Raw genomic sequence first — 25,401 nt, 5'->3', positions numbered from 1 at the left:
CATTAGGACGCCACCATGCCGTGCTAGGGCTAGGGACCGTGTGGTTGTTGCAGTCCCTAACCCTAGAATTGCCGCCGCCACACCCCTTTCGGCCTGTCTGTCTTGAGCCTAAAATAACACAAATCCTATTATCTAGACATTTACATGGCATTATAGCACTACAGTTTTGCCATTCTCATCTCATTTGCTTGTTTCCCATTCAAATTCAGTAGTTTACCTTGGCAAGGGCCTTTTCTTTTTGTAAAATAAAATTATAAAAAAATCTTGTTTCAAATTCTACAATCTGTTGCACAGGAAAAACAAAGGCTGTGAACCTACACTTCTGCTCTAAGCAAAGTGGACAGTAAAGACTTTCTCATCCCTAAAGTTGGCCCTCAATCCTCTTCGGAACTAGCAGGAAATGTTGGTGCTGCTGTATGTCCAATCATCATATAGGAACACTTCACAAGGAATTTGATCAGATCAGACTTGAGAAAATTTAGGACATTTGGATTACAATTCCCAAGAGCCTATTTCTAGCATTCTAGTCCAAAAATAACTTTTCCAAGCTTTGCATCAGACAGGGGAGATGTAAAAGCAACTAGGTAAACCTTGTATCCTGACCTTAAAAGCTGTCCAAAGAGAACACTTCATTAGGGCTGGTCAAAATACTGTATTTTCTGGCATATAAGACTACTTTTTAACCCAGGAAAATTTTCTCAAAAGTCGGGGGTTGTCTTATACGCCGGGTGTCATCTTATAGGGCTGAAACTTCCAAACTGGACTGGAGAATCTGCGGTTGCCGCATATGGTGGGGGAGCTCAAAAATGGCCACGGCCGCATACCCACCATATGTGCTGACCATATGAAAGCAGCAAGGGCGGCGCTGTACAAGTACGGTAGAAGAAAATCTTGGAGACAGGGAGGGCTGAGCAGGCAGGGAGAGCTGACCAATCCAAGCAGGCTTTGTATACAACACTTTTTCCTGCTAAGTACCTGCATGTCATAAGAATTTGAATTAAAATTACCATATTGAAATAAAATCTGATGGTGTTTTTTTAATTTTTATTTGGTGTGCATTGGAAGAGGGGTAGTCTTATACGGCGAGTATATCCCAAACTCTATATTCTAACTGGAAAAGTTGGGGGTCGTCTTATACGCCCAGTCGTCTTATATGCCGGAAAATACGGTAAATGGGGGAATCATTTAAATAGGAAGGATATCCAATTATCAAAAAGAGTAGAGACTAGCTAGTCTAATTCCCTGCCCAGTGCAGGATGTAACTGCAGTATTTCCAACAGAATCAAACAGGACACTTTGAGGCTATACAGATGGGTGGCTAAACACTGCCCGTTTGCCCTGGGTCAGTGTTGCAGCAGCCATATGCTGCGACACCGACCCACACCCCAAAAGAAGCTGTTCTAAGCAGCTTCCTTGAAGGGGTGTCACAGGTGCGCTCGCGTTCCATGACGCCCCTTCTGGCCAGCACCATTTGGCCGCTTTGCCACCCGTGCATCATCATGGTGTGCCATATGGACAGGCGCATGCCATGATGGTGGCAGGGCGGCAGAACTAGGGCTCGGAGTATGTGAATGCTCACCCTAGTTCAGCCTTAGTAAGCAGTCAGGCCAGCACAAAGTGCAGGTCTGTAGTACCTCTATTTTAGCCATTTCCCCTTGAGCTAATCAAAGTAGTCTTCCAGGAGCAAATACTGTATAGGTTAATTCTATTTTTTTAATGGTTTATCACATTTGTAACTACTGTATATACTCAACTATAAGTCATGTATAAGTTGACTGTAGGTTTTGGGGCCAAAATTATGGATTTTGATATGACCCATGGATAAGATGAAGGTAAAACTTAGGGACATGTTGTAAAGGATCTAAAGGATGATGCAAAGAAAACAGTGCCAAAGAAGATACAAAATTCCAGCAGGCATAATGTTTGTGCTCATACTAAAGGTGGGATAGATGAGAGAATAGAGGAGAGTCAATGCTTCCAGGATATATTATGCTCTTGCCTTTCACCAGCAGATAGCCCCATCTTTTATAAGAGTAAAAGTGCAGTACTTCTATTGACCCGTGGATAAGTCAACTCAAGTTTTTTGGGTCAATTTGTTGACTACAATTTCTACACTTATACATGAGTATATACAGTAAAATGGCAGCCTTATACATACTTTGTGTCACAATTACCTCTCAGTACTACTATATTCCTTCCCCAAGCAACTAGTCTGCTTAAAAGACTGTGTAAGCAGACAGGAGAGAATGGAAGAAGTGTTAAAAGCCACATATTACTAATGTTGTTCTGCAACAGTGCACAGAACAATGTGAATGATCTAATCTACGCAAAAATTCAGGGAAATGAACTCCAACAACAGCAATGACAACAATACCACATTTTTTACTGCTAAGGACTCACCATCACCCCAACTTACTTTTATTCTTCTTTCTAGAACCAAAAATTCTAAATATTTTACTAGTGATGTGGGATATTTGTTAAGGCAGTTGATGACATCATCTGGCTTAAAACTGTTCTTCTGTTCATCTTCCAGAGGCCTTTTTGTGAAAATGTATACTCCAACCTAAAACAAGATCCATTTAGAAAATCATGACACATTCAGGAAATCACACAAATTTCTGATCCAGGTTACTTTAGTCTTATGATTCTTAATATATTAAAAGTGACAAAATGGATCTACTATCTTCTAATTCTATTCAGTCACCGAAAGCATGAATAACACTATGTGACCAAAAACAAACCCTACACGTTTCAACAGAAAAGAGCTTAAACGTCCATTACACATTACAGAATTTAGGAGAAAGGAACAGCTGAGCTGTGACTTGCCTCTTTAAAAATATTGGCTAAATCAAAAATGAAATTTAAAACCTTCTTCTTTTACAGGGTGGAGGCAACCATTTTGATTTAATGCATGACAAACAGTATCTAAAACGGTACTGAAAAACAATTGGTCCTCCAGCTGTTTTGGATTTCAGATCCCAGAATTTCAGATCTGAGGTTCCAGCCAATGGTATGGGATTGTGGGAACTGCATGCCAGACATCAAGGGCAACAGTTTATCACCTCCCATGTAATGGATTCCTGTGATACTAAAATCATTTTGTTAAAATGAGTATAATGGTAGACAGTTTCAGAGATAGATAGCATATTTTTCCAGATACAGACTACCAGCACTCGGTGCAGGGAACATAAAGTCTCCCAGAAGTATAGCTTAAAAATAAGATGCAGTCTTCTGCACAACAAAAATTTCAGGTCATTTTAATGGCCAACCTTAGCAAATTATTTCCCACCATTTGACTGGCACTGCATTACTGTGCACTATTTCATATTTCTAGCAGGGACACTAAGATGCTGTAATTGTGTATGAATAGCCTTAAAGGTTTCCAAAATAGAAAAAAGAACAAGATATGAAGGACTAACGACTCTAGACAAGGTATCCAAGCAACAGCAATTTAAAAAATCATTTCTTGAAAGAATCCAGTAACGAACCTCCTCACTTCGCTGCAGGACCCATTCCGCGTACTTCCACACCAATTCATGGTCTGAGCAGGAGGTAAGGAAGTCTACAATGTAATCATAGAGGTCTGTGCGTGTAGAGTCCTGAATGTCTCCGTTAACTATTTTTACCCATAACTGAAATGCAGAAGAAATATAAAACCAAACAGGTTTAATTTCATGACAATTCATACAATCGGCCCTTTTTATACACGGATTTCTTATACATGCATTCAAGCAGCCACAGTTTGAAAATGTTAAAAAAAAAAGTATAAATTTCAAATTTCAAACCTTGGTTTTCCCAAGTTTATACAGGACACAATTTTGCTATGTTATTATATTTAATGGGACTTGCGCATCCACAGATTTTGTTATCCACGGGGGATCTTGTTATATGCTGGGGTTTGGTTCCAAAATCCCCCATGGATAACAAAATCCGTGTATGCTGAAGTCCCATTAAATATAATGACATAGCAAAATGGTGTCCCTTATAAAAAATGGAAAATCAAGGTTTGATATTTAATAATAATAATAATACATTTTATTTGTATACCGCTTTTCCACAGATCAAAGCGGTTTACAGCCGTAGAAAGCCATTACAACCATAAAAAACCGTTACAAAACCGTTTATTTGAAATTTATACCTTTTTTGAACATTTTCAAACTATGGATGCATGAATCAGTGTATAAAAAAATCCATGTATAAGAAGACTGTACTCCACCCACTTCTTAGTAAGAATAACTTCTGTCTCAGCTTCCAATAGGTACAAAGATACCTACCAGGATGGACAATAAATATTCAAACACTTATGCCTCATTCAAACCTGACAGTAGGCAAGCTATTGGTTTTTCAACTCATTTTCACTTATTTCAGTGCAATAACTATATGAAGTAGAGTGGGACCTCGGTATCCGCGGACTTGTCATCTACGGATTTGAACATCCGCAGATGGCAAGTCCATGCTGTCCCCAATGGTGGCACTTGCACGCAGCCATGCTGCCATTGGGGACGATGGGACTAAAGTTCTCCTTCCCTCCTTCCTACCTTTCGTTCTCTCCCCCCCTCCATTCTCTCTCCTCCCCTCCCCTTCCGAGGCTTCTTCCCCTAGCTTGGCTTCGGCAGCAGTTCAGAGGTGGAGGCTGAAGCCCATCAGCTGGAGGGAGCTGGAGCTTGGGTCTGAGAGCTCCCCCACCAGGCCCGACACCCGGGACAGAACCTCCAGGCTCTGAGACCCAAGCTCCGGCTCCAGCTCTGGCTCTCTCTGGCCAACAAGGCTCCAGCCTCCATCCCCAAACCAAAGCCCAGGGCAGACGCTTCAGAGTGGGAGGGAGGACTTCAGTCCCATTGTCCCCAATAGCGGCATGGCTGTGTGGCCATGTTTCCATTGGGGTCAATGGGACTTGAGCATCCACAGATTTTGGGATCTGCAGGGTGTGTGGGTCCGGATATCAAGGGCCGAATGAAACTTTAGAAGAGATTCCCTCAAGCAAGCAAAACAGATAGATACAAATGATAGGGGACAACTATATTACAGCTAGAGAAGAATGCACCCAGGATAGGAAGACAGTGAACTAATATCAGGCCTTCTACTGTAGAGATACATTGAAGGAACAAAAAGATTGTAAAGAAGGGGAGGGACACTGAGAAAAGTTCAAGATTTTACCCTCCTTCTGTTAGCTGAGCCATTTACCTGGACAGTGACAACAACATGTTTACTAGTTTTAAATCCATACACATGAGAATTTGCAGTGGCCCAAACAAGAGTCAGAACTAGTTTTTGTTCATTATGAAGCATTTACAAGTTGCTTTGATTTCCTGGAACCATTTGTGGCACTCTAACCTGTAATGCTGCAGCATCTTGACCATTCGAGTGATACAGGAGCCCAAGTGCAAAAAACCTGTTTAAAAAAAAACACAACATATCAAAAGAGAAATGACTGGAAATATTATTTGGTATTTACAAAACAGTCTGTGCAACTAACACAATTGAATCAGATCTAGTAATTAAGGACCCAAACTAATGCTTAGATACTCCTACATTTTAAGATGAACCAACAGTAGCTATTCTCTGGCAGGGGACACATTTGCCTGCTCATCTTCTAAGAGACACAAACATTGCCTGTAAAGCATAAATATTTTGGTTATATTTTTCTTTTGACAGCAAACAGGGAGACAAAAGAAGACTGAAAACCATCTGTTCTGGGGCAAATCAACTTGATGGCTTGGGGACTAAGGTCTTCCCCTCCCACACTATTGTTTCACATATCTGTTAGTTTCAGCATAAATATTTGTTATCTGCTGGGGTTTGGTTCCAGGATCCTCCATGGATAACACAACCAGTGAATGCTCAAGTCCCATTAAATACAGTCAGTGGGGATCTAGATCAATGTCTCCTGATTCCCAGTTAAATTTGGTTTATATAGCTTTTTTCTGTCGAAAGCTTTCTAATGGAGCATGCTGTACTTTATATCACCAACATGTTTTAAAATTATTTTAAATTTACCTTAAATGATTGTTTCTTAGCTTTTGTACTTTATGTTGTTTTGGCTTTGCTTTGTTTTCACTTATATTCTAAGCTGCTTTGAGCCTCACACTGAGCAAGAGCTAGGATATACAATACCTAAGTAGACTGTTGTTCTTGTGTGTCGTCAAGATTTCTGACTTATGGTGACCCTAAGGTGAACCTATCGTGGGGATTTCTTAGCAAGATTTCTTTAGATGGGGTTTGCCATTGCTTTCCCCTGTTGCTGAGAGAGTGTGACTTACCCAAGGTTACCCAGTGGGTTTCTATGGCTGAGTCAGAATCCTGGTTTCCAGAGTCCTAGTCCAATGCTCAAACCACTACACTATGCTGGCTCTCATATAAACTCAAATCAGGGCTCAGCAGCTGAAATGGACAAGGTACAGATCCCTGCTGCAGTTCACAAGGTGAAAACCTGACAGCCACCTTCCTGTTACTCTGCTCAAGCAGAAGCAAGAGAGAGTCACACTGGGAAGAACAGATGAAGCCAGCCCTTCAACCCTTGCTTAACTCAGACTGCTACAATTACACAATAAGCTTCTCAGTATTAGGACACAGTACTTATGCAATAGCAAACATTTCTTTCCCAGATAGCTTTTCTAAAGAAAAACATATTCCCTGAATATTAAGGTTTTCTTAAAACTGTAAACTTGTTAGTAAGCAAAAAGGATCTGAGAAATGTAAAATGTAAAGATATACAACTGAGCACTAAAGACAGAACTGTCCAATCCATTCTATTCTCCATCACCATGTACGGATGTGAAAGCTGGACAGTGGTGAAATCAACTCATCTGAGATGTGGTGGTGGTGAACAGTTCAGAGGATACTATAGATAGCCAAAAAGACAAACAAATGGATCCTAGAACAAATCAAGCCTGAACTCTCCCTGAAAGCCAAGTTGACTAAATTGAGGCTGTTGAACTTTAGCCACATCATGAGAAGACATGACTCTTTAGAAAAGACAATAATGCTAGGAAAAGGAGAAGGCAGTAGTAAGAGAGGAGACCGCATGTCAGATGAGTAGATTCAATTAGGGAGGCCAGAGGCCTGAAACTACAAGACCTGAGCATAGCTGTGAAAGATGGGGGGCTTGGAGAGGTCTCATCCACAGGGTCACCATGAGTCGAGGTTGACTTGAGGGCAGCTAACTGTGTGTGTGTGTGTGAGAAAAAAAGAGGGAAGATGTTTATTTTTTGTAAAGCACAGAACAGTATGCAATGTATTGTTATAATGTTATTTTTCTATTTGTAAAAATGTTTTTTTCTTTCTCTGAAAATAAAACAGATATAACTTTTGCATCTTATGGATCAAAGGGCCTGAACAGACAGGCCAAAATAAAGCTGCTTCAGGCCACTTTGGAAGTGTGCTATTTAAATGAAGTATGCATCCTAAGAGGCCGGAAGCTGTGCCAAAGCCACGCTGCTGTCCTAAAGACTGGAGCGCAGCTTTGGCACAGCTTCGGGCCTCTTAAGATGCATATGTCATTTAGACAGCATACCTCCAAAGAGGCCCAAAGCAGCTTTATTTTGGCCTGTCTGTTAGGCCCAAAGACTTCATGTTGTTTTACAGGGCCACAGCTGTCAAAAACTGGACAGAAAAAAATATCTAGCACTCTACAGAGACTACACAGTACACTCCAGATGCTACAAGCTTACTTTTTGTGCTTTTCCAGCCATGCAGCACTATCTGTGAGAAGGCAGGAATTTTCCGAGACCAGCAGATCTAGAAGGCTTTCATGATTAGATTCTGCATAGAGCTTCAATAAAGCTGTATCGACATCTTCCTTGTATCCATTTGCAACCTCAGTGCTGCGCACCTCACTCAAGTAGCTCATGAGAAACTGTTTGCACTTGGCCATCTTCCCCTGGTCCCCTTGCGTCAGCTGGTTTAAGTCGGCATATTCATGGAGAGGAGGGTGAGATCGCATGAATGAAGAAGTAGTAGGCAACAGGAAGGGGTAGAGGGATATCAGCTCCCGGACATCAAGCTGGCCACTTCTGTAATTACAGTGTCAAACTAGATGAAGCAGAGAGAATGTACACATGGGCACAAACCACACAATGTGTGTGCACACACATGGAGGATACTGAGTTTTGTGCACCTACTTAAGACAATTAAACAGTGGTTCCCACTTGCACTCTGACATTTTAGGCAGTCTGTAGAGCCCACAAAGGGTCATGGGGCAGAACACTGACACCCAGGCCTGCAATAGTTGCCCACCCTGATCTGTGCACATTGAGACACACACACACACACACACACACACACACACACACACACACAGAGAGAGAGAGCTCTCACATGTATATCTTAGTGATGATGCTCCTAGTTCACTACCTGCCTCAATATACCCGTTTGTCCAGTTCATGGTGGGCAACCTCAGAGCTCGTGAACATATTGCAACCCCTGCAACCTACCAGGAGCTACACCACAAGAAAGGGTCTCCTGTCAGCCTCAATTTGGCAATGGCCAAGTTCCCCAATACAGCCACAGCTGCCACCAGGAGCAATTAAAGTTGATATTTATGGTACAAAAGGGTGATGTCCTCCAACACCATAGAAGCCTGTCAACCTGCAGGACAAAGAATTCCCTGCACCACTGCTGATTTTTGGTGACATCATTCTGGTATATGCTATATCAGCACCAATTTCAGCAGCTAAGTTCAGCCCACACCATTCCATTACACTACAAGCCAAATGGTATTGTACATATACAGGAAGACGATCTTCAAATTTATCATTCTCAAACAACTGCCTAAACAATAAACTAAAGAAATATGAGTCCCCTTGCTGAATTATTCACAATTTCTGCTATTTCATTTGTGCATTTGGCAACCAAACCAAAAACCATCACTACCAGGGGACTGTGCAATAATGAGCATATACACAATACTAATAAAAGCTATGTACCAACATATGGGACAGGATAGAACACCTGGAAAAAACACACACACACCCCTCCCACAGACACACAATGCTTGCCAAAAACACTGTAAGTATTAAGATGATTCCTAATCAGGTATGCGAAATAGGTATGTGAAATCAGTCATATCTAACAAGCAGCAAGACATACCCATAGGCAGAATAGGTAGATTCACTGCGTTTCCACACATCCCAGTATACCAGAATCAAACTGTGTATCAAAATGAGTTGTATGTTTGTTTAATTATTTCAATTTAGTCTTCATCCAGTCTGAACATATGCTTTTTATGTATTCCATCCCAAATCTCACAATTTAAGACCTTTGGAAGCCAAATAAATCAATTTAAGAGCTTTGAAAGCTAAGTAAGATTTAATCAATGCTCAATTTACACTCCAAGAGTATTTCTCACCCCATATGAAAGGTTACCTGAAGAGTTCTTTTGCTTCGAGGAACTGAAGCTGTGCAAACTGTATAAATCCTGCTTGCTGAAGGATTCGCTTATACATTGTCTAAAAAGAAATGAAAAACAAAACAAAACATTGAAATGTGTCAACCATTTGCTAACGCACTACTTGTGTTTCACTGAAATGAGGAATTAGCCAGAACTGGGCTGCCTAATTTTATCATTTTGTACTTGCTCACACAATATGCATAATCAGGAAGTTGGAAGAAATTAAAAGAACATTGTAACCTTAGTGGACTACAAAAGGATGACAAGTGCAGCACAGAAAATATGGCAAGAGACCTATATAATTATTAAAATCATAATTACATGTGTGTTTAACTGAATCTAATGTATATTTTTTCTTTCCTAAATGTTGACTTCATTTTCTCTAACTGTAGGCAATATAAAATTACACGTACATTAAAACAGCACGATTGAATTATCCATCTTCTAGGTATCCAAAAGTCCAAAAGATTTCATTGCTTTAACCACAGGCCAATGCAAATATCTTTCATTTATCAACAATTTATTTTGGAAGGAGACTATTTAATTATCATAGCCCATGTAGCCACATTACAGGTATATTTTTATTAGTCTGCAGTCAACTGCAGAACTACTTCATTTGGTCTCCTGGGAAACCAGCTCTGCTGGGCTCCTCTCTCCATTCAAGCTGGCAGGAAAAAGCGGCTTAAAGCTGCCTTTTCCAAAGCCACATTGAAACCTCACCAACTGCACCGCCCGCTCCCAAGGTGGCTGGAATGCACAGATCACGACCACATGGCCCGGCTTCAAGCCACACCGCTGAGTACTTTTTTCACTGCTCCACCCACCATCCCTGCTCACCTTCACAAAAGTGAATTTCCAGCGACTGTCATCCCACTGGATGACTGTCTCTGTGAATCTGCATATGCAGCATTTCATCCAGAACAGGGCATTGGAGTAGAGGTGTGCCCATGCACATGCCAGCAAGGTACAATCATACCCGCCTCCACCTCCCCTTTACCCCATGCCCCCTCTTTGACTGTTTGTTTTGTGCAGTGTGTTTTGGACCTAAGAGAAGATTTAGGGGGCACAGTGAATAGGAGGAATTGCCAAAAGGTGCCTCTCACCCTTGGTTACACAATCAAATCCTTCAATTATTAGAGGAACACTAGCTGGACTGTACCCATAGTCTAAAATGTGCTTTAAACGTTGAAATATACTCTCTATATATTTATAACTGACTCCTGAACTTGTTACATTACCAGGTCCATCTGGTAGCAAGACCACAAGATCAACAAAAGAGAAGATATAGAGTCATTCTACCATTTCTCCAGGGGAAAATGCATATATGTTAGAGCTGCTCATTTCTCTCAGAATTTTTCAGTTTTTCTTTTAACCATCTAACGCAGCTCTCCAGACTTCTAACAGTTTCTTTCATTCAAAAGTGCATTCTGTAATCAGCAGTAAGAACAAAGTACCTCTCTTGAAATAAAACATTATCAGCCATATTAAAATAAAGCTTCATCTTCACAGCTTGTCTGATATTCAACCATCTTCATATAACTAGATATAACTTAAATAACAACAGACCTGAAATTTCTCTTTGGGGATATTCCTTCGGGCTCCCTTTGCTAATACTAACGCTTCTTCAACTCTCTGACTGGCCAAAAGATCCTGAATTTGTTTTTCCAGTGGTAGTGGCACCAAAACATATACCCCTTTGGTGGTTGCTACAATTACTTTCCCTGAAAATTAAAAAAAGGAAAAAAAGAAAAGGCAACAGAATGTGCTTTATTCATTCCACCATATCAAAGGACTTTTTAAAAAACAGAGAATAAATCAGATACACATTTATTGAATACACTTTTTAAAGGGGGAAATTTACCCTTTCAAATGCAATACAACCCAACAATTTCTTTTTCACTCAAATTAGAAATATAGCAGCAAGCGCTGCAAAAATCTTTTTAATAAATGGAATGGAATAACCTGGTCAGCTATCACAATAAGCCAAGATAGCTGACATGCTTCAGATCTGTCCTAGCAGGATTTGTTCAGCTGACAAGACCTGGCACTCCAATAGAAATATCACTAAAATAAATTGGCTACATTTTGTTTATTTGCTGGGGGAGAGACACATCAGACTGCCAGGTCTGAATATGAAAAATCCAACATGGAAAGTCTGTGATTTCTGCAGGTAACTTCTTCTGCTTGTAATGGAGGTAAAGATAAAGTGGATGTGAATGCAGAGAACTATGAATATCACTTTGAGCTGTTATAAATGTAATAAAAAAATACAATGAGAGCTCACAAATCTCCATAAACTATCCACATACACAAATACTTGCTGATACTTCCAGAAAGACAATTTTGCCCTTCCAGTTTGAGGAAATGAAAGTTCAGATTTGCTTATATTTTCCACTTATGTTTACAATTTATATGCTGCCTTTTCATGGAACAGTTAGTTCAAACAACAATTTCATAAAGTGCATTTGCAAGACTTCCCATTTATCTCAATTTTCTATTACAAGTACTGCTTCCTTCTGAACCTATGAAGGATTTGTTGGCTGTGGCAGCAAATGCACACATCTAAAGGCTGCATCAGTTAGCTGAAGGCCTCTTCCACTCAAAAAAGGACTATCTCCAGGCTAGCAGAATCATCATCATGCCAGAAAAGTAATACCAAACCCTTCCATGACCATATTTCAAATGAGCTGATTTTCTTCCTATCAGCTTTCTTCTCTGTCCAATTTTCTCAACCATACACCGAAATGAGAAATGGTGGCGTAGACAATCCTAATTTTAGTATTCAATTATATAGCTGCACACTTCAGGACCTTGTTTAGTTCCTTAACAGTGGCCCTTCCAAGTCCTAGTCTTCTGACTTCTTGACTGCAAATTCCATTCTAATGACTGAGTCAAGGAATGGAAGATCTTAAATTATTTCAATGTCTTCATCGTTTACTTTAAAGTTATATAAATCACAGGTGATCATTATTTTTGTTTTCAACTATAAACCCCCTTTGCATTTTGCACTAACAGAATGCCAGCAATATTTGCAAACAAGATTTCACAGTATGTATTTATAGTGTTTAAAATACACACTTCTGGATTTGGCGAGATTTGTCCAATGAATGGTAAAAGAATATACTAAGGGCAAGTCTTCCAGTATAAAATTAAGTCCTTTCTACCCTTGATAAGCTAACAGTTACAGTGGGCCCTTGTTATCCACTGGGGTTTGATTGTGGATGCTCAAGTCCCATTAAATACAATGGGATTGTAAAATGGTGTCCCTTATATAAAATGGAAAATCCAGGTTTGCTATTTGGAATTTATACTTTTTTGGAATATTTTCAAGCCGTGAATTCTTGAATCTGTAGATAGAAAATTTGTGGATAAGGAGGGCTGACTGTATTCCATCCCTAAGGTTTATACCAGAGAAAGCAACTGAGGAAGGACCAGAGACCCAATTTTTGGCCTCTGGTATTCTCTGCAGGCCACAAAACCAAAGAAAAGAAAAGGAGGGAAGGAAAATAAAATAAAATAATTTTAAAAATGCTTGTGGAAGTAGCTTCTATTACATTTCCAGTTGGTGGCATTGGAGGCCTTGCACTCCATTTTTGCTGAAAGCCACTACACATGGAAGCATCCAGGAGTGAGGAACATGGACCATTAAAAGTAAAAGCAGTCTTCAGATGCACTGTGCTGACCAGTGCCTTAGACTTTAACTCCTACTCCTCATTGCTGTTGTGCATATTTTATGTCTGCCAAATTCTATGAACAAGCATCTCATGCACTGAAAATATGTATATTCACACAATTTCTTATGTGCACAGAGTCTGGGTTTCCCTCAGTTCAGACCACCATCTGTATTATTGAGCTTATGCAATAAAGACATTCAATCCAAAGGAATATGTCTGTTGAATGCACTCAGGCTGAAGCAGTGTGGTTATTAGGCTATTAAAGTATGAACTATGGCTTCAAACTACAGGAAAAAAAGATTTCATCTCAACATTAGGAAGAACTTCCTGACAGGAAGAGCGGTTTGACATTGGAACACATTCTTCAAAATGTGGTTGAATCTCCCTCTTTGGAGGTTTGTAAACAGAGGCTGAATGGTGCTTTGACTGTGTATTCCTGCATGGCAGGGAGCTGGACTGGATGGCCCTGGGGGTCTCTTGCAATTCTATGATCCTGTTATTAGGTTGATGCAATGCACACTTTTCAAATGAGAAATGTTAAGGAAAAGTAGCTGAACAGTAAATTTTTGGCAGCTCCTTTTTGCATTTGGGGAGCATTTACATTTTCTCCAAAGCAATTATTTATTGTGTGTGTGTGTGTGTGTGTGAGAGAGAGAGAGAGAGAGAGGGGGGGGGGTGCATAAATGCACACACATATATAAGCCAGAGGAAAGGCAGGATACAAATGTCACTAATAAACAACAAGATCCAAGATCAACCTATCAGTACCTTCAAAGTCTTGTAGAATATGACCATCCTTAAAGGGCAGTGTCTGTTTTTGCTGCTGGTCCAACATACTGTGTACAGTAATGAACTCTTCATCCAAAGCAACCACATAAGGAAAACAGACAGCAGCACCAATCACATTTTCTGACCAGTGGACAGGGGCACGCTGGGAAATACCATCAACAGTGGCAAACATACCTGGGGAAAAAGAAAGAAAGGAAATATAAGGGAAGAAAAAATTATCAACTAACTAGCTGACTGCCTGTATTTCACACTGTATGAAGTAAATCCCATGCCCTGGGAGTAAAAACAAACAAACCAACAACAATAATAAATTAACAATTTGCCACTCTCTGAAGCAACTGCCTCCCACTGCCCAATCTTCAATACCTTCACTACCTTCCAAGATAGCCTGCTCCACTTTTCTACCATCAGGAAGTTTCAATATAAATTTATATTCTGACCTTAGACATCATGAGTACTATCCTAAGCAATTTTCTGTAGAAGCAAGATTCAATAGAACTTATTTGAAATACGATCCATTTAATTAGCATGACTAACAGCACTTTACATTCCTTCCCTCTATGAAATAAGGGTCTGCTTGGCTAGCAGCCATCTTTATAACAAAGTTTCCTACTCACTGGTGATAACAATGGCTCTCACCTTGATAACAAGCCTGTTTACAAATGGGTTACTCTTCCAAATTCAGAGATAGCTGAAGATCCTTTATGCATTTTATGTTTGAAAACACCCAGTGAACGTCAGCATACATTAAATAAGAGGCTGCTTTTCATTCCCAAAGATTTTTTAAAATGATTATGAATGGGAGTTTTACAAAGACAACCTTCTTTCTATAGCATACGAAAAGAATTCCAAAAAATTAACAAGAAGTACGGTGGCTTAGTGGTTAAGACACCAATTCTGATGATCAGAAGGTTGGCAGTTCAAGGCCCGAGCGCTGCATGATGGGGTGACCTCCTGTCACTAGTCCCAACTTCTGCCAACCTAGCAGTTCGAAAGCGTGCAAATCCAAGTAGATAAATAAGTACCACTTCGGTGGGAATGTAACAGTGTTCAGTGCAGTCATGCTGGCCACGTGACCACTGGAGTAGTCCTTGGACAACACTGGCTCTTCAGCTTAGTAACGGAGATGAACACCACCCCCTACAGTCAGGTTACGACTAGACATTCATGTCAAGGGACTACCTTTACCTTTTAACAAACAGTACCGTTTTAACACATTTCTGCATTAGAAGGAAAGCTTTAATTAAACTGGAGTGTGGTATCACGCTGCCCTTTCTGCGGCCCTTGGAGCTGTCCACCAGCCCCAAAAAAATCCCTGAACCCCCAATTTGTTTTTGATTTGCATGATTATGGGGGGAAATTGCCCCCAAAATCCTCCCCAGATGCATACAAGCATTTCTTTAAATGAGCTTGAACACACCTAATGTTACAAAGGATCAGGCTCTAAACATCATTAGTTTTCAGAACCAGATTACAGTCTAGATCAGTTTTCATCTCTATAAAACTGATTAGGCTTTTTTGCTCTAGCGAGCTGCTATTTCATGAGGCAACCAATGTTTACATAGTTTAACTGTGAGCTTTTCATTTTTTTTAATGATATTGTGATTGTTGTAAACCACTTTGAAAGGTGCATTTGCTCTACAGGAGAAGAATAACTGTAAATACAAGCTAACTCACCCACTACTGTATACGATATAGAAACACAAACATCACAGGTATTAATGGACATTGGCTTTGACTTCAACTTTCTATGCACACCATTCTAAGAACTTGCTTTTAAATTTCACCTTTAACATTGTTATTTATTTATTTATTGTCTGCATGCCATCCTCCTGTGAAATCCTAGTCTGTTTTGCAGAAACAGGATATTATGGAATTGGCAGTATGTAAGGATTTACCAGAGCATTGCCCTTTTCACTTAGTGCCTTCAATTTTTTAAAACGGGGTTCTTGTTTTTAAAACTTTGATGATAGTTTTGTTTATATTATATTGTTTTTATTGTCTGAGTTACTCCACTCTATATCAGTGATTTTACAGAAAAGAAGTAATAAATTAAGAAAAAACAGATAATAAATAAATACAATTAGGCAAACGAGTGTGTTCACCTTTGACAAGAGCAAGCTTTGCTGGACCCTTGAAAAAAAGCTTACATACAGACAAGGCAAAAATCTTTCAAATGAGGATGTAACATTCACTGCAACCTTACCTAGTCCTCCAGGTCCTGCCAACAGGAACTCTTGTCTGCCTATCCTTTTCACAATTGGCCGTCTTTCTTCACTAGAGTATGGAAACAGATCCTGGGAGACTCCAGTGTTGTAATTCAGTATAATATACTGGGTGGTCAGAGCAAGGCATAAATAGTGACCATCTACAGCCACAGCACAAGGCTGTTCCTGAGTGGAAACTTCCTTCACAATCTGGACTTTGTCTTCATAAACCAAGAACAGCTGAATGGTCCTTCGTTTGACAGAAACAATACAAACCTCAACACAGAATGGGTCCCCGTTCACGGGGTTCTCATTCAGGGTGAATGTCAAAGCTCCTTTGATTCGAGCCCCTGTAGGGATGGGTTCCAGGTTCATCATGTTCATCAACGTTATAGTATTGTCACAAAGCACTAGAAGGCGATTAAGAGCTGAAGCTGCTTTCAACTCCCCCACGGCCTTCCGAAAACTTAAGTATTTCTGCAGCTGTTTGGTGACGGAAAAAGCTGCTTTTTCTGCTGGTGAATTTTTTTCTTCCAAGAGGAAGTAGCAGATCGACCCATCATTGGTGCCAATGTAGAGGTTCCTTCCACAGCATTCAATGCATTCGATATTGATCCGAGCTTTGTCACCCATCAGCATTTCCCGCTCAACTGCGGGGACAAGCTTGAAAGCCTTGACACTCATTGCGTTTTCCAGCTGCCCTGCTAAACAAACAAGAGAGGTAGCATTTTTAGTCACACCCATGCCAAACAGATAATAAATTAAGCAGGTAAAATTAAGTTTAGATACTTAGATCATTTGTATTTCCTAAAGGGCAGTGAATAAAAGACAATTCAAAACAATCCTAAAACAGATTAAATAATTAAGAATATTTGTTGTTAGCAGACTTTGTCGTCTTTGACATATGAATGAGAGACCTCCAAATCACCCTATCCTCAACTGCCCTGCTCAGGTCTTGTAGTCTTCCCTGATTGAATCTATCCATCTTCTTCTTCTCCTATTCCCTTCACTTTACCAAACATTATTGTTTTTAATTGTGAGCTATGTGTTCTCACGATATGGCCAAAATATACATGCCTCTAGTCACCTTTGCTTCCAGGGAGCGTTCATGCCTGATTTGCTCTAAGACATCCATTGATCTTTTTAGCAGTCCATGGTATTTTCAGAACTATTCTCAGAACTCTTCTCCAGCACTACATCTCAAATGAGTTGATTTTCTTCCTATCAGCCTTTTTCACTGTCCAACTTTCACAACCATATGTAGAAATGGGGAATACGATGACATGGACAATCCATGCCAACAGCTAATATACAAATTAAGTGAGAAAAAGACAACTATGTTCTGTGCAAATAACAGCACTTTAAAGAAGTGTCCAGTTTCTGCTTCTCAGTTCACATGCAGGGAGAGTTTTCCAAAGGATGGGTGCCACCATTGAAAAGACCCACCGTTGGCCACCATTTTTTAAAATTGTGCGACATCTACTAAGGGTCCCAGTCTTCAACCAATTCAATAAATAAGGCCTTGCTTTTCAGAGCTCAGTCCAAAGAATCAGGAGCAGGCATGAGGTGACCCAGTAGTGCTTTGGTGTGATACGTAATCTGATATCATCAGCCACAGGACTCAAACACACCAGTGTAACAGAAATGAATCACATCCTTATTTAACCATACACACTGATGTGAACTAGAATATCTACCCTATATGAAACATGAATAATATAAGAAGTAGCTTTTACAGGTAGTATGCCATAGAGTGGGAAGAACACCATGTTTATTCCTTGGTTGTGAAGCATCCTGTGGCCCTGGTCAAGCTGAACTCTTCTTATTATTTACCAACATGATAAACAAATGGCAGTATTCATTGAATGCATGTTCACAATAACCATATATTAGATATTTAACAAGTTTTTCACAGTGCAATCCTACATATGTGTGCTCAGAGGTACTGTAAGTCCCACTGTGTTCAATAAGGCTTAATAATCTCAGGACTGCAGTCTGTTTAGAAAGAATATTGGTTTAAACATAATCAAACTTTGGTAATTTTAACCATTTTCTTTAGCAACTGCCAAACACTCATGACAATCAAATAAAACACTTTTAGAAAGCAATTCTTACTTGGGGGGGGGGGGGGAAGTCCAGTGATTTGCTTCCATTTAGATTTGCATTAATAGGCTTAGAATGTACATTTTAAATTATATTCTTAAATCCATGTAGACTGTAGTGCTCAATGCTTAAACAAGTTTCTTTTTAAAATATTAGTTTCACTGCAATAATCAAATTATACTATTCTTATTCACATTAGAAATGCACACACAAGTAAAGGATCAAAACTTCCTCAGTTTTTAAATCAGACATATACACACATAAAGAGTTGGTGTAGCAGTGAGACTCAAGAAATGGGCAATTCAAATTTCACCCAAACTACAAGCCTTTCTTTTAGTCTTTTAGTTTAGTCACAACCCACATAGTTTTAGTTCTGAGACAATATTGACAGGGTTTTGTCAGGATTCTTGATAATGTTTAACTACCTGGAGCATGTGTAAAATACATAATATTCTTAGTATTACTTATCTATATATCAAGGGTTGGTTACTTGTATGTAAAAAAAAAGCAGAACAACTAAATGTTACCACATATATGCACACACTAATAACAAAGTGGTTAAACTGCAATTGTGAAATTCAACACATTTGTTTCTTCAGTAAGCATTCCTATTAATCAGAATGAAACTGCAGAATGTTCCTTAATTTAAAGGGTACACCATATTTTTTTTAAAAAAGGTGTTGTTGATTTGACAAAAGCTCATTATGACACATCACTGATTTAGGACATTGCTGTTTATCATTTGTTAGAAAGTAACAGCAATAAAGACTGTTGTGAATACCTTGACTTTCTAACTTGACCTACTATCAGAGTTTTCAAGACTGCTTTCTATTTCCCAGGCTTTTCAAACAAACAAACAAAATGGTGGTATTTTTCATTCCAAGTAGGATGAAATTTTTCATTTCATTGCATTCCATGTTTTTTGCAGTGCTCTGAGTATTGGACTACAACTATAGAGATCAGGGTTCAATTGCAGTGGATTTTTTATGCTTGAGCATAAAAACCAACTGGGTGACCTTGGGCAAGTCATACTCTCTTGGTCTCAGAGGATGGCAATGGCAAACCCCCTCTGAAGAAACTTGCCAAGAAAACCCTATGAAGGCCTTAGGGTCACCAAAATCAAAAATGACTTGGAGACACATAACAACAACACCAAACAGCAAACTCTCCACAAATGAAAATTGGAGCCTCAACAAGCACTAGAAATGGGAGTATAAGATCCATAGTCACGTATATGACCTGTCCAACCTGCTGTGCAGCCTTGGGCAAGTCACACACTCTCAGCCTTAGAGGGAGAGCAAAAGCAAACCTACCCTGAAAAATCTCAGCAAGAAAACCATGGGATAGAGTCAGAAATGACCTGAAGGCATGAAACAAACAAATATCGACTCTTTAGGTGCATCTGCACTGTAGCTATATAGTAAGGTCCCTCCACATTTGCTGGGGTTAGGAATGAAGGACCTCCGTGAATGTGGGAAAGAAGCAAATGGAAAAAAAACACACAACATTATTCTTTTTACCTAACAGAACACCCCTCTAGGAATCTCCAGGTCCTCCAGTGCAACTCTATGGTCAACATCTGCCAGAGGTTTGGATCATAAAATCATACTAGAGGACCTACAAGTGCCTAGAGAAGTGTTTTCTCTCGGATCTTCTAGGTTCTACAGCACAACTCAATGATCAACTTCCAGCAGAATTGTGCTGGAGGACTTAAGAGATTCCTAGACAGAACATATTAATCAAGTCCGCAAATAATCAAATCTGCAAAAGTCAAAGCCACAAATGTGGCATGCCTACTGTAATGCAGTTTGACCACACTTTAGGTGCCACAGCTCCATCCTGGGGAATCCTGGGGCTTGTATTTTTTTCAGGGTCTTCAGCCTTCTCTGCCAAAAAGCACTGGTGCCTCAGAAAACTAGAAATTCCAGGATTCAGCAAAGTGGTGCTAAAATTGTATCAAACTGCATTATTTCTACAGTGTAAATGCATCCTTCATCTTCAGAAGCAGCCTATGATGTCTCCACATCACAGTCTTCCAAATACCCAGGGAGGCACTTGGCAAGGGCTGCAGTCTAACCCACAGCACCCCTTTCTCCCACAGAGGTGAGCTTCCCCCTGCCTCTGCACTCCACCGAAAGACCAGTCACAGGATCATAGAAAAGACCATTCACAGGACATGCCTTTGCTTACCAACCCCGCCACAAGAAACCAGTCTTCTCCATCCTGATAGGCCCTGTACAGACAGGCCAAAATAAAGCTGCTTTGGGTCACTTTGGAGGTATGCTGTTTAAATGATGCATGCATCTTAAGAGTCCGGAAGCCACGCTCCAGTCCAGCTTCCGGCCTCTTAGGACGCATGCATCATTTAAACAGCATACCTCCAAAGTGACCTGAAGCAGCTTTATTTTGGCCTGTCTGTATGGGGCCTTAGAATCATAGTTGGAAGAGACCCCAAGGGCCATCCAATCCAACCCTATTCTGCCACACAGGAACACACATCCCCAACAGATGGCCGTCCAGCCTTTAAAACCTCCAAAAAAGGAGACTCCCTCCCTCCTCTATCAGAATACCAGACTGGGCCCAGGAAACCAGGGCTTGCATCTGCATTATAGAAATAACACAGTTTTACCCCATGTTAGGGAGCTAGTGTAGTGTAGCAGTTTGAACATTGAACTATGACTCTGGAGACTAGGTTCGAATCTTGGCTTGGCTACGAAAACCCACTGGGTGACTTTGGGCAAGTCACACACTCTCAACTGCAGAGGATGGCCATGGCAACCCCTTCTGAAGAACTCTTGTCAAGAAAAACCCATCATAGGTTCACCTTAGGGTTGCCATAAGTTGGAAACGGCTTGAAGGCACACCACCACAACAACAACAACCACCTCCACTTAGGGCTGTGACGGCTTTATCCTGGAATCCTGGGATTTGTAGTTTGGTGAGGCACCACCGCTCTTTGACCAGGGTGACACCAGATGCCCTAACCACAAAGGAGGAGGAGGAGGCACCACAAAATGGCCCCAAAAAGGAGGACCTCTGGTCACCCTGAGCTACAGACACTCCTAGAAATATAAACCCATGTTTTTTTAGTCATGCTCAAAATGGGGTGGGGCATTTTTGCAACCTCTCCCGGACAGAAGGCTGGAAATGGAGGGCAGGTCCTGGAAAAGGAGGACGTGCCTTGGGCAGAGAAAACAAAGACCTTGTTTTTAGAAAAAGGAACTACAAATCCCAGGAGAGCCTAGGATGCAGCTACAGCATTCAAAAGCAGTATCAATGGGCATTAATGACTCCTGCAGTGCAGGAGACCACCACCACCACGCCCACCCCTTCACCTTGGAGTGTGTGTTCGTGTGTGTTGTGGGTCCCACAACAAACTCCAACTCCCAGAATTCCATAGCCTTGAGCCAAGACACAGTTAAAGCGCTGCCAAACCAGGTTAATTCTCCAGTGTAGATGCAGCCTAAGCCACTCAATCACCCACCCACCCATATGCATGAATATGTACCTGCTTACCTACCTCCCCACCCACCAGGGCCGAGGCCTACCCCGGCCGGCCCCTCTTCTCGCTTCTGCCCGCTCACGGCCCTCCAGCCCCGGCGCTGCCCCTCACGCGAGGCCCCGGCTTCGTCCTCGGCTTCGTCGAGGCGGCAGCGGCGGCTCCCCGGCCTTTCCGGTCACAAGGCAGGCCGAGGAGAGGCTCCTCCCGTTGGCTGACGGGAGGAAGGAAGGAAGGAGGTCCATAAAGAAAGGGCTAGGCTGCTCAGAAGCCCCCAGGGCAGAGTTATGAGGCTGCAGCAGCGCCATAGCACTTGGGCTGCCATGGCCATAGAACAGCCCTGGGGTTTGGTCCTTTGGGGGATCTTTCCTCCCAGGGCATTTCAGCCTCCTGTCCAGGAGGGATTCCCAAATGCCCTCCATTTTGAGCATGACTAAGAAGCATGGATTTATATTTCTAGGAGTGTTTTCAGCTTTTGTTTGTTAGTGTCCTACGTTTTGCGGCGCTTTCTCCTCCTTTGCAGTTGGGACATCTGGCCATCCTGGTCAGAGAGCTCTGGGCCCTCGCCAAAGTACAAACCTCCCCCCAAATTCTGGAAGATAGAGTCGTGGCAGTCAAAGTGGTGTCAAACCGCTTTAATATTGCAGTGAGGACGCAGCCAAAAAGTGTGCACTGCTCACCCAGGGTGGCCAGATGTCCTAGCCACAAAGGAGGACAAGGCACCGTAAAATGCAAGCCATTCAAGAAAAATTGAGGATGTCACAAAATAAAAACACTAGTATAAATATTAACTTCATGCTTCTTAGTCATGCTCAAAATGGAAGATGTTTTGAAATTTCAACCAGAAGGTTGAAATGTAGGACATGTCCTGGAAAAAGAGGGTGTATGATCACCCTGTATGCACACCAGAATGTATCCTTTATTTAGTGCTTAATGGCACCACTGGGGTGTTGTATTCCTGAACACATGCCCAGTCTGAGGCCTATGTTTTCTTATTTTGAAGCAAGTCAGTATCCATGTTTTCAATTACTAGCGCATTGTGATTGAAACCTTACTCTAGGGTGCATCTTGTGTGCCTTCAAGTTGCTTCTGACTTATGGCAACCCTATCATGGGGGTTTCTTAGCAAGATTTGCTCGGAGAAGTTTTGCCATTGCCTTCCCCTGAAGCTGAGAACATGTGACTTGCCCAAGTGGGTATCGTGGCCATGCTAGGGAGTGAACCCTGGTCTACAGAATCATAATCCAACATTCAAACCACTACATCTATGCTGCAGAAATAATGCAGTTTGACACTGCTTTAAGTGCTGTAGCTCCAATCTATGGACTCCTAGGATTTGTAGTTTTACAGGGTCTTTAGCCTTCTCTCCAAAGAGTGCTGGTGCCTCACAAAAGCACAAATCATAGGATTCTGTAGAACAGAGCCATGGTAGTTCAAATCACTTTAATTCTGCAGCATAGATGCACCTTTGTAAAGTCTTACAGAAACTCAATGGACTAAACCCAATAGTATATGTGTGCACACAGTTCCAGACTTAGAATACAATTTCAAGCATCTAGAGCAGAAGTGGCAACACATGGCCCATGGTGGGCTACATGTGTTCCCTTTTTGTGCTTGTCCCTGGGCTCCCCAGATCATTCTGGATGGGTAAAAGGCAGGGTATAAATATAAAGAAAGCATTATAACTGGTTGGTTGCACTGGATCATACATAGCGTTCATCCTCTGTATGTTCACTTTGAAAGAAACCCACTACATCCAATGGAATTTGTTTTCTGGAAGGTTACATGGGACTTCTAGTACTCATAAGAATAAGTTACAAAGGCCATGGACCTTTTTTGTTGGACTAAAACAATTTAAAAACATCAAGAAATACTGTATTTACTCTCTTTTTGATGATAATTTAGGCTACAGTCCTATGCAGACTTACTAGGGAATAAATCCCACTATATTCAGTAATGGATGCATATTTGGGATTGCATCGTTAACTATATGTTCTTCTGTTTTATTTTTCTTGGATGGATATAAAAAAAGGCTACATGAAAACAAGAGAGGGAAACCGTAACAAAAATCACTAAGATCCTGTAGCAGTTAAAATAGCAAATGCACTGTGATTTAGTTTAGGTAACTTAACCTGGTTTAACTGGTTTAGAAAATTGTGGAAGCAGAAAGTCAGACATTTGTAACCAGTAAAGCAACTTTCTAAGTTAATAATTTTCTTTGTGTTGGTACAGCAAATAGTAAGTCAGGACTGTACTGTACTATGAACTTAGAAGGATGGAATAGATTTGACATCTTTTTAATTGAAAGAAAGAAGTTGGCAGCATGAGCTTTGGTAGACTTCAGCATACTGTACTTCCTCAGATGCAGTTGGATATGATGATGATGATGATGATGATATAGAGAGATTTTGTAGCACCTTTGAGAATATAACTGAAAGAAAGATGTTGGCAGCATGAGCTTTTCTAGACTTCAGTCTACTTCCTCAGATGCATTTGCATATGTTAGGTCTGGTGACACTGAATAGGACCTTAACCCAAATAACACATTACAACAGGGCTGGACAAGTCTAGCAAGTCAAGGGGCCAGCTTTCTGGGATTCTCTGGAGGATGCTTGGATTAGAAAGAACACTAGCAGACAAGATATCCACTTGTGGGTTAAGAAAAATTAATATTTTACTATTAAGCAGTGCAGGGATCCTACAGTATATTTACCGTATAAGTCTATAAGATAAGCCCCAAAACTGACCCCAAAATCCCAGGTTGACCTATTTATGGGTCACTATGGAAATGTGATATAGCAGCTCTTTCAGATTTCCCCACTGAGAAAGAGTTTCTTTATCTCTTGAGCCAAGCAGAAAGAGTCCTGGATGACTGATTGATTATTCTATATTGATTGATATATAATATATTGATTGATATTGCCCTCTGTTTAAGAGTCCTCTCCTGCGCGTCTGACTGAAATGGAAGCTGAAACAATGAATAAAAGCCTCATTGACAGTTTCTATTGCCATACGCACACATACATACACTGAAGGAGCCTCCAAGTTTTATCCTCCTCGGCCTATACACAGGTCAGTAAATCCCATTAAAAGAACTGCATCATTTGTGACTCCCACATTTGGAACAAAGAAATGTGCAAGCGTGCTATTATGGCATCAATCTGAAGTTTACTCCAGATAGACATAAGTATCTGAAACAGGACCTATTTTCTTCAAATAATCCCTAGCACAATGGTCCCCAAAGGGCATTTCAGACTCCAGCTCCCAGAATCCCAGACTATTGGCCAACATGGCAGAGGCTTCTGGGAGCTGAAGTCCAAAACCTCTTAAAAGGCACAGTTTGGGGACCACAGACCATAACACTGGTTATGTGAAGAAACCTCTTTGTAAACTGGGTTGAAGGCTAACATGAACCATGGCAACCAAATGGGAAAAGATTGACCTGGGTATAAAAGGCACTGCAGAAATAACCCAGTTTGAGACTGCTTTATCTGCCCTGGCTAGGGGATCCTGAGGACAGCAGTTTATCGTGGCACCAAGGCTCTCCCTAAAAGAGAAGGCTAAATGCCTGACAAAACTACAGTTCCCAGAATTCCTCAGCATCTAGCCAAGGCACAATTTGTTTAAAACTTCCAATATGAACCCGGAAGTTCCCAATCTTGACTATGACAGGCATATCTACTTCTTTTTTTTTACTATCTCTGTGGACCTCTTTACCAACCACATTTTTTTTTAAAAAAAA

General features: G+C 40.9%; 1 protein-coding gene across 5 annotated transcripts in view; it reads right to left on the bottom strand.

Annotated features, from left to right (window-relative positions):
• The window catches only part of TGFBRAP1 (transforming growth factor beta receptor associated protein 1), a 28,436-nt gene extending 6,563 nt beyond the window's left edge, over positions 1 to 21,873 (bottom strand). For 2 of the 5 annotated variants that reach the window (XR_016280171.1, XM_089511390.1), the window contains exons 1-9: positions 21,682 to 21,873; positions 16,058 to 16,762; positions 13,831 to 14,025; positions 10,955 to 11,109; positions 9,364 to 9,446; positions 7,671 to 8,012; positions 5,335 to 5,392; positions 3,489 to 3,632; positions 2,417 to 2,563 (exon numbers count right to left, since the gene is read on the bottom strand). Coding sequence is in view for 4 of the 5 variants with exons in the window: in XM_089511390.1 (XP_089367516.1) it covers positions 2,417 to 2,563; positions 3,489 to 3,632; positions 5,335 to 5,392; positions 7,671 to 8,012; positions 9,364 to 9,446; positions 10,955 to 11,109; positions 13,831 to 14,025; positions 16,058 to 16,742 (1,809 nt within the window). In the remaining variant the exon portion in view is untranslated. Of the gene's footprint in view, positions 1 to 2,416; positions 2,564 to 3,488; positions 3,633 to 5,334; positions 5,393 to 7,670; positions 8,013 to 9,363; positions 9,447 to 10,954; positions 11,110 to 13,830; positions 14,026 to 16,057; positions 16,763 to 17,145; positions 17,227 to 21,669 lie in introns of those variants that run through there. The other 3 variants (XM_089511391.1, XM_089511392.1, XM_089511393.1) reach the window with 3 other exon arrangements.
• Positions 21,874 to 25,401: the final 3,528 nt, after the last annotated feature.

Source organism: Sceloporus occidentalis, unplaced genomic scaffold (assembly GCF_023333645.1).
Source record: "Sceloporus occidentalis isolate IW3139 unplaced genomic scaffold, rSceOcc1.0.p SCAF_2, whole genome shotgun sequence".
In the NCBI taxonomy this organism is placed as follows: domain Eukaryota; kingdom Metazoa; phylum Chordata; class Lepidosauria; order Squamata; family Phrynosomatidae; genus Sceloporus; species Sceloporus occidentalis.
This window is presented reverse-complemented; position numbering and strand designations above follow the sequence as displayed.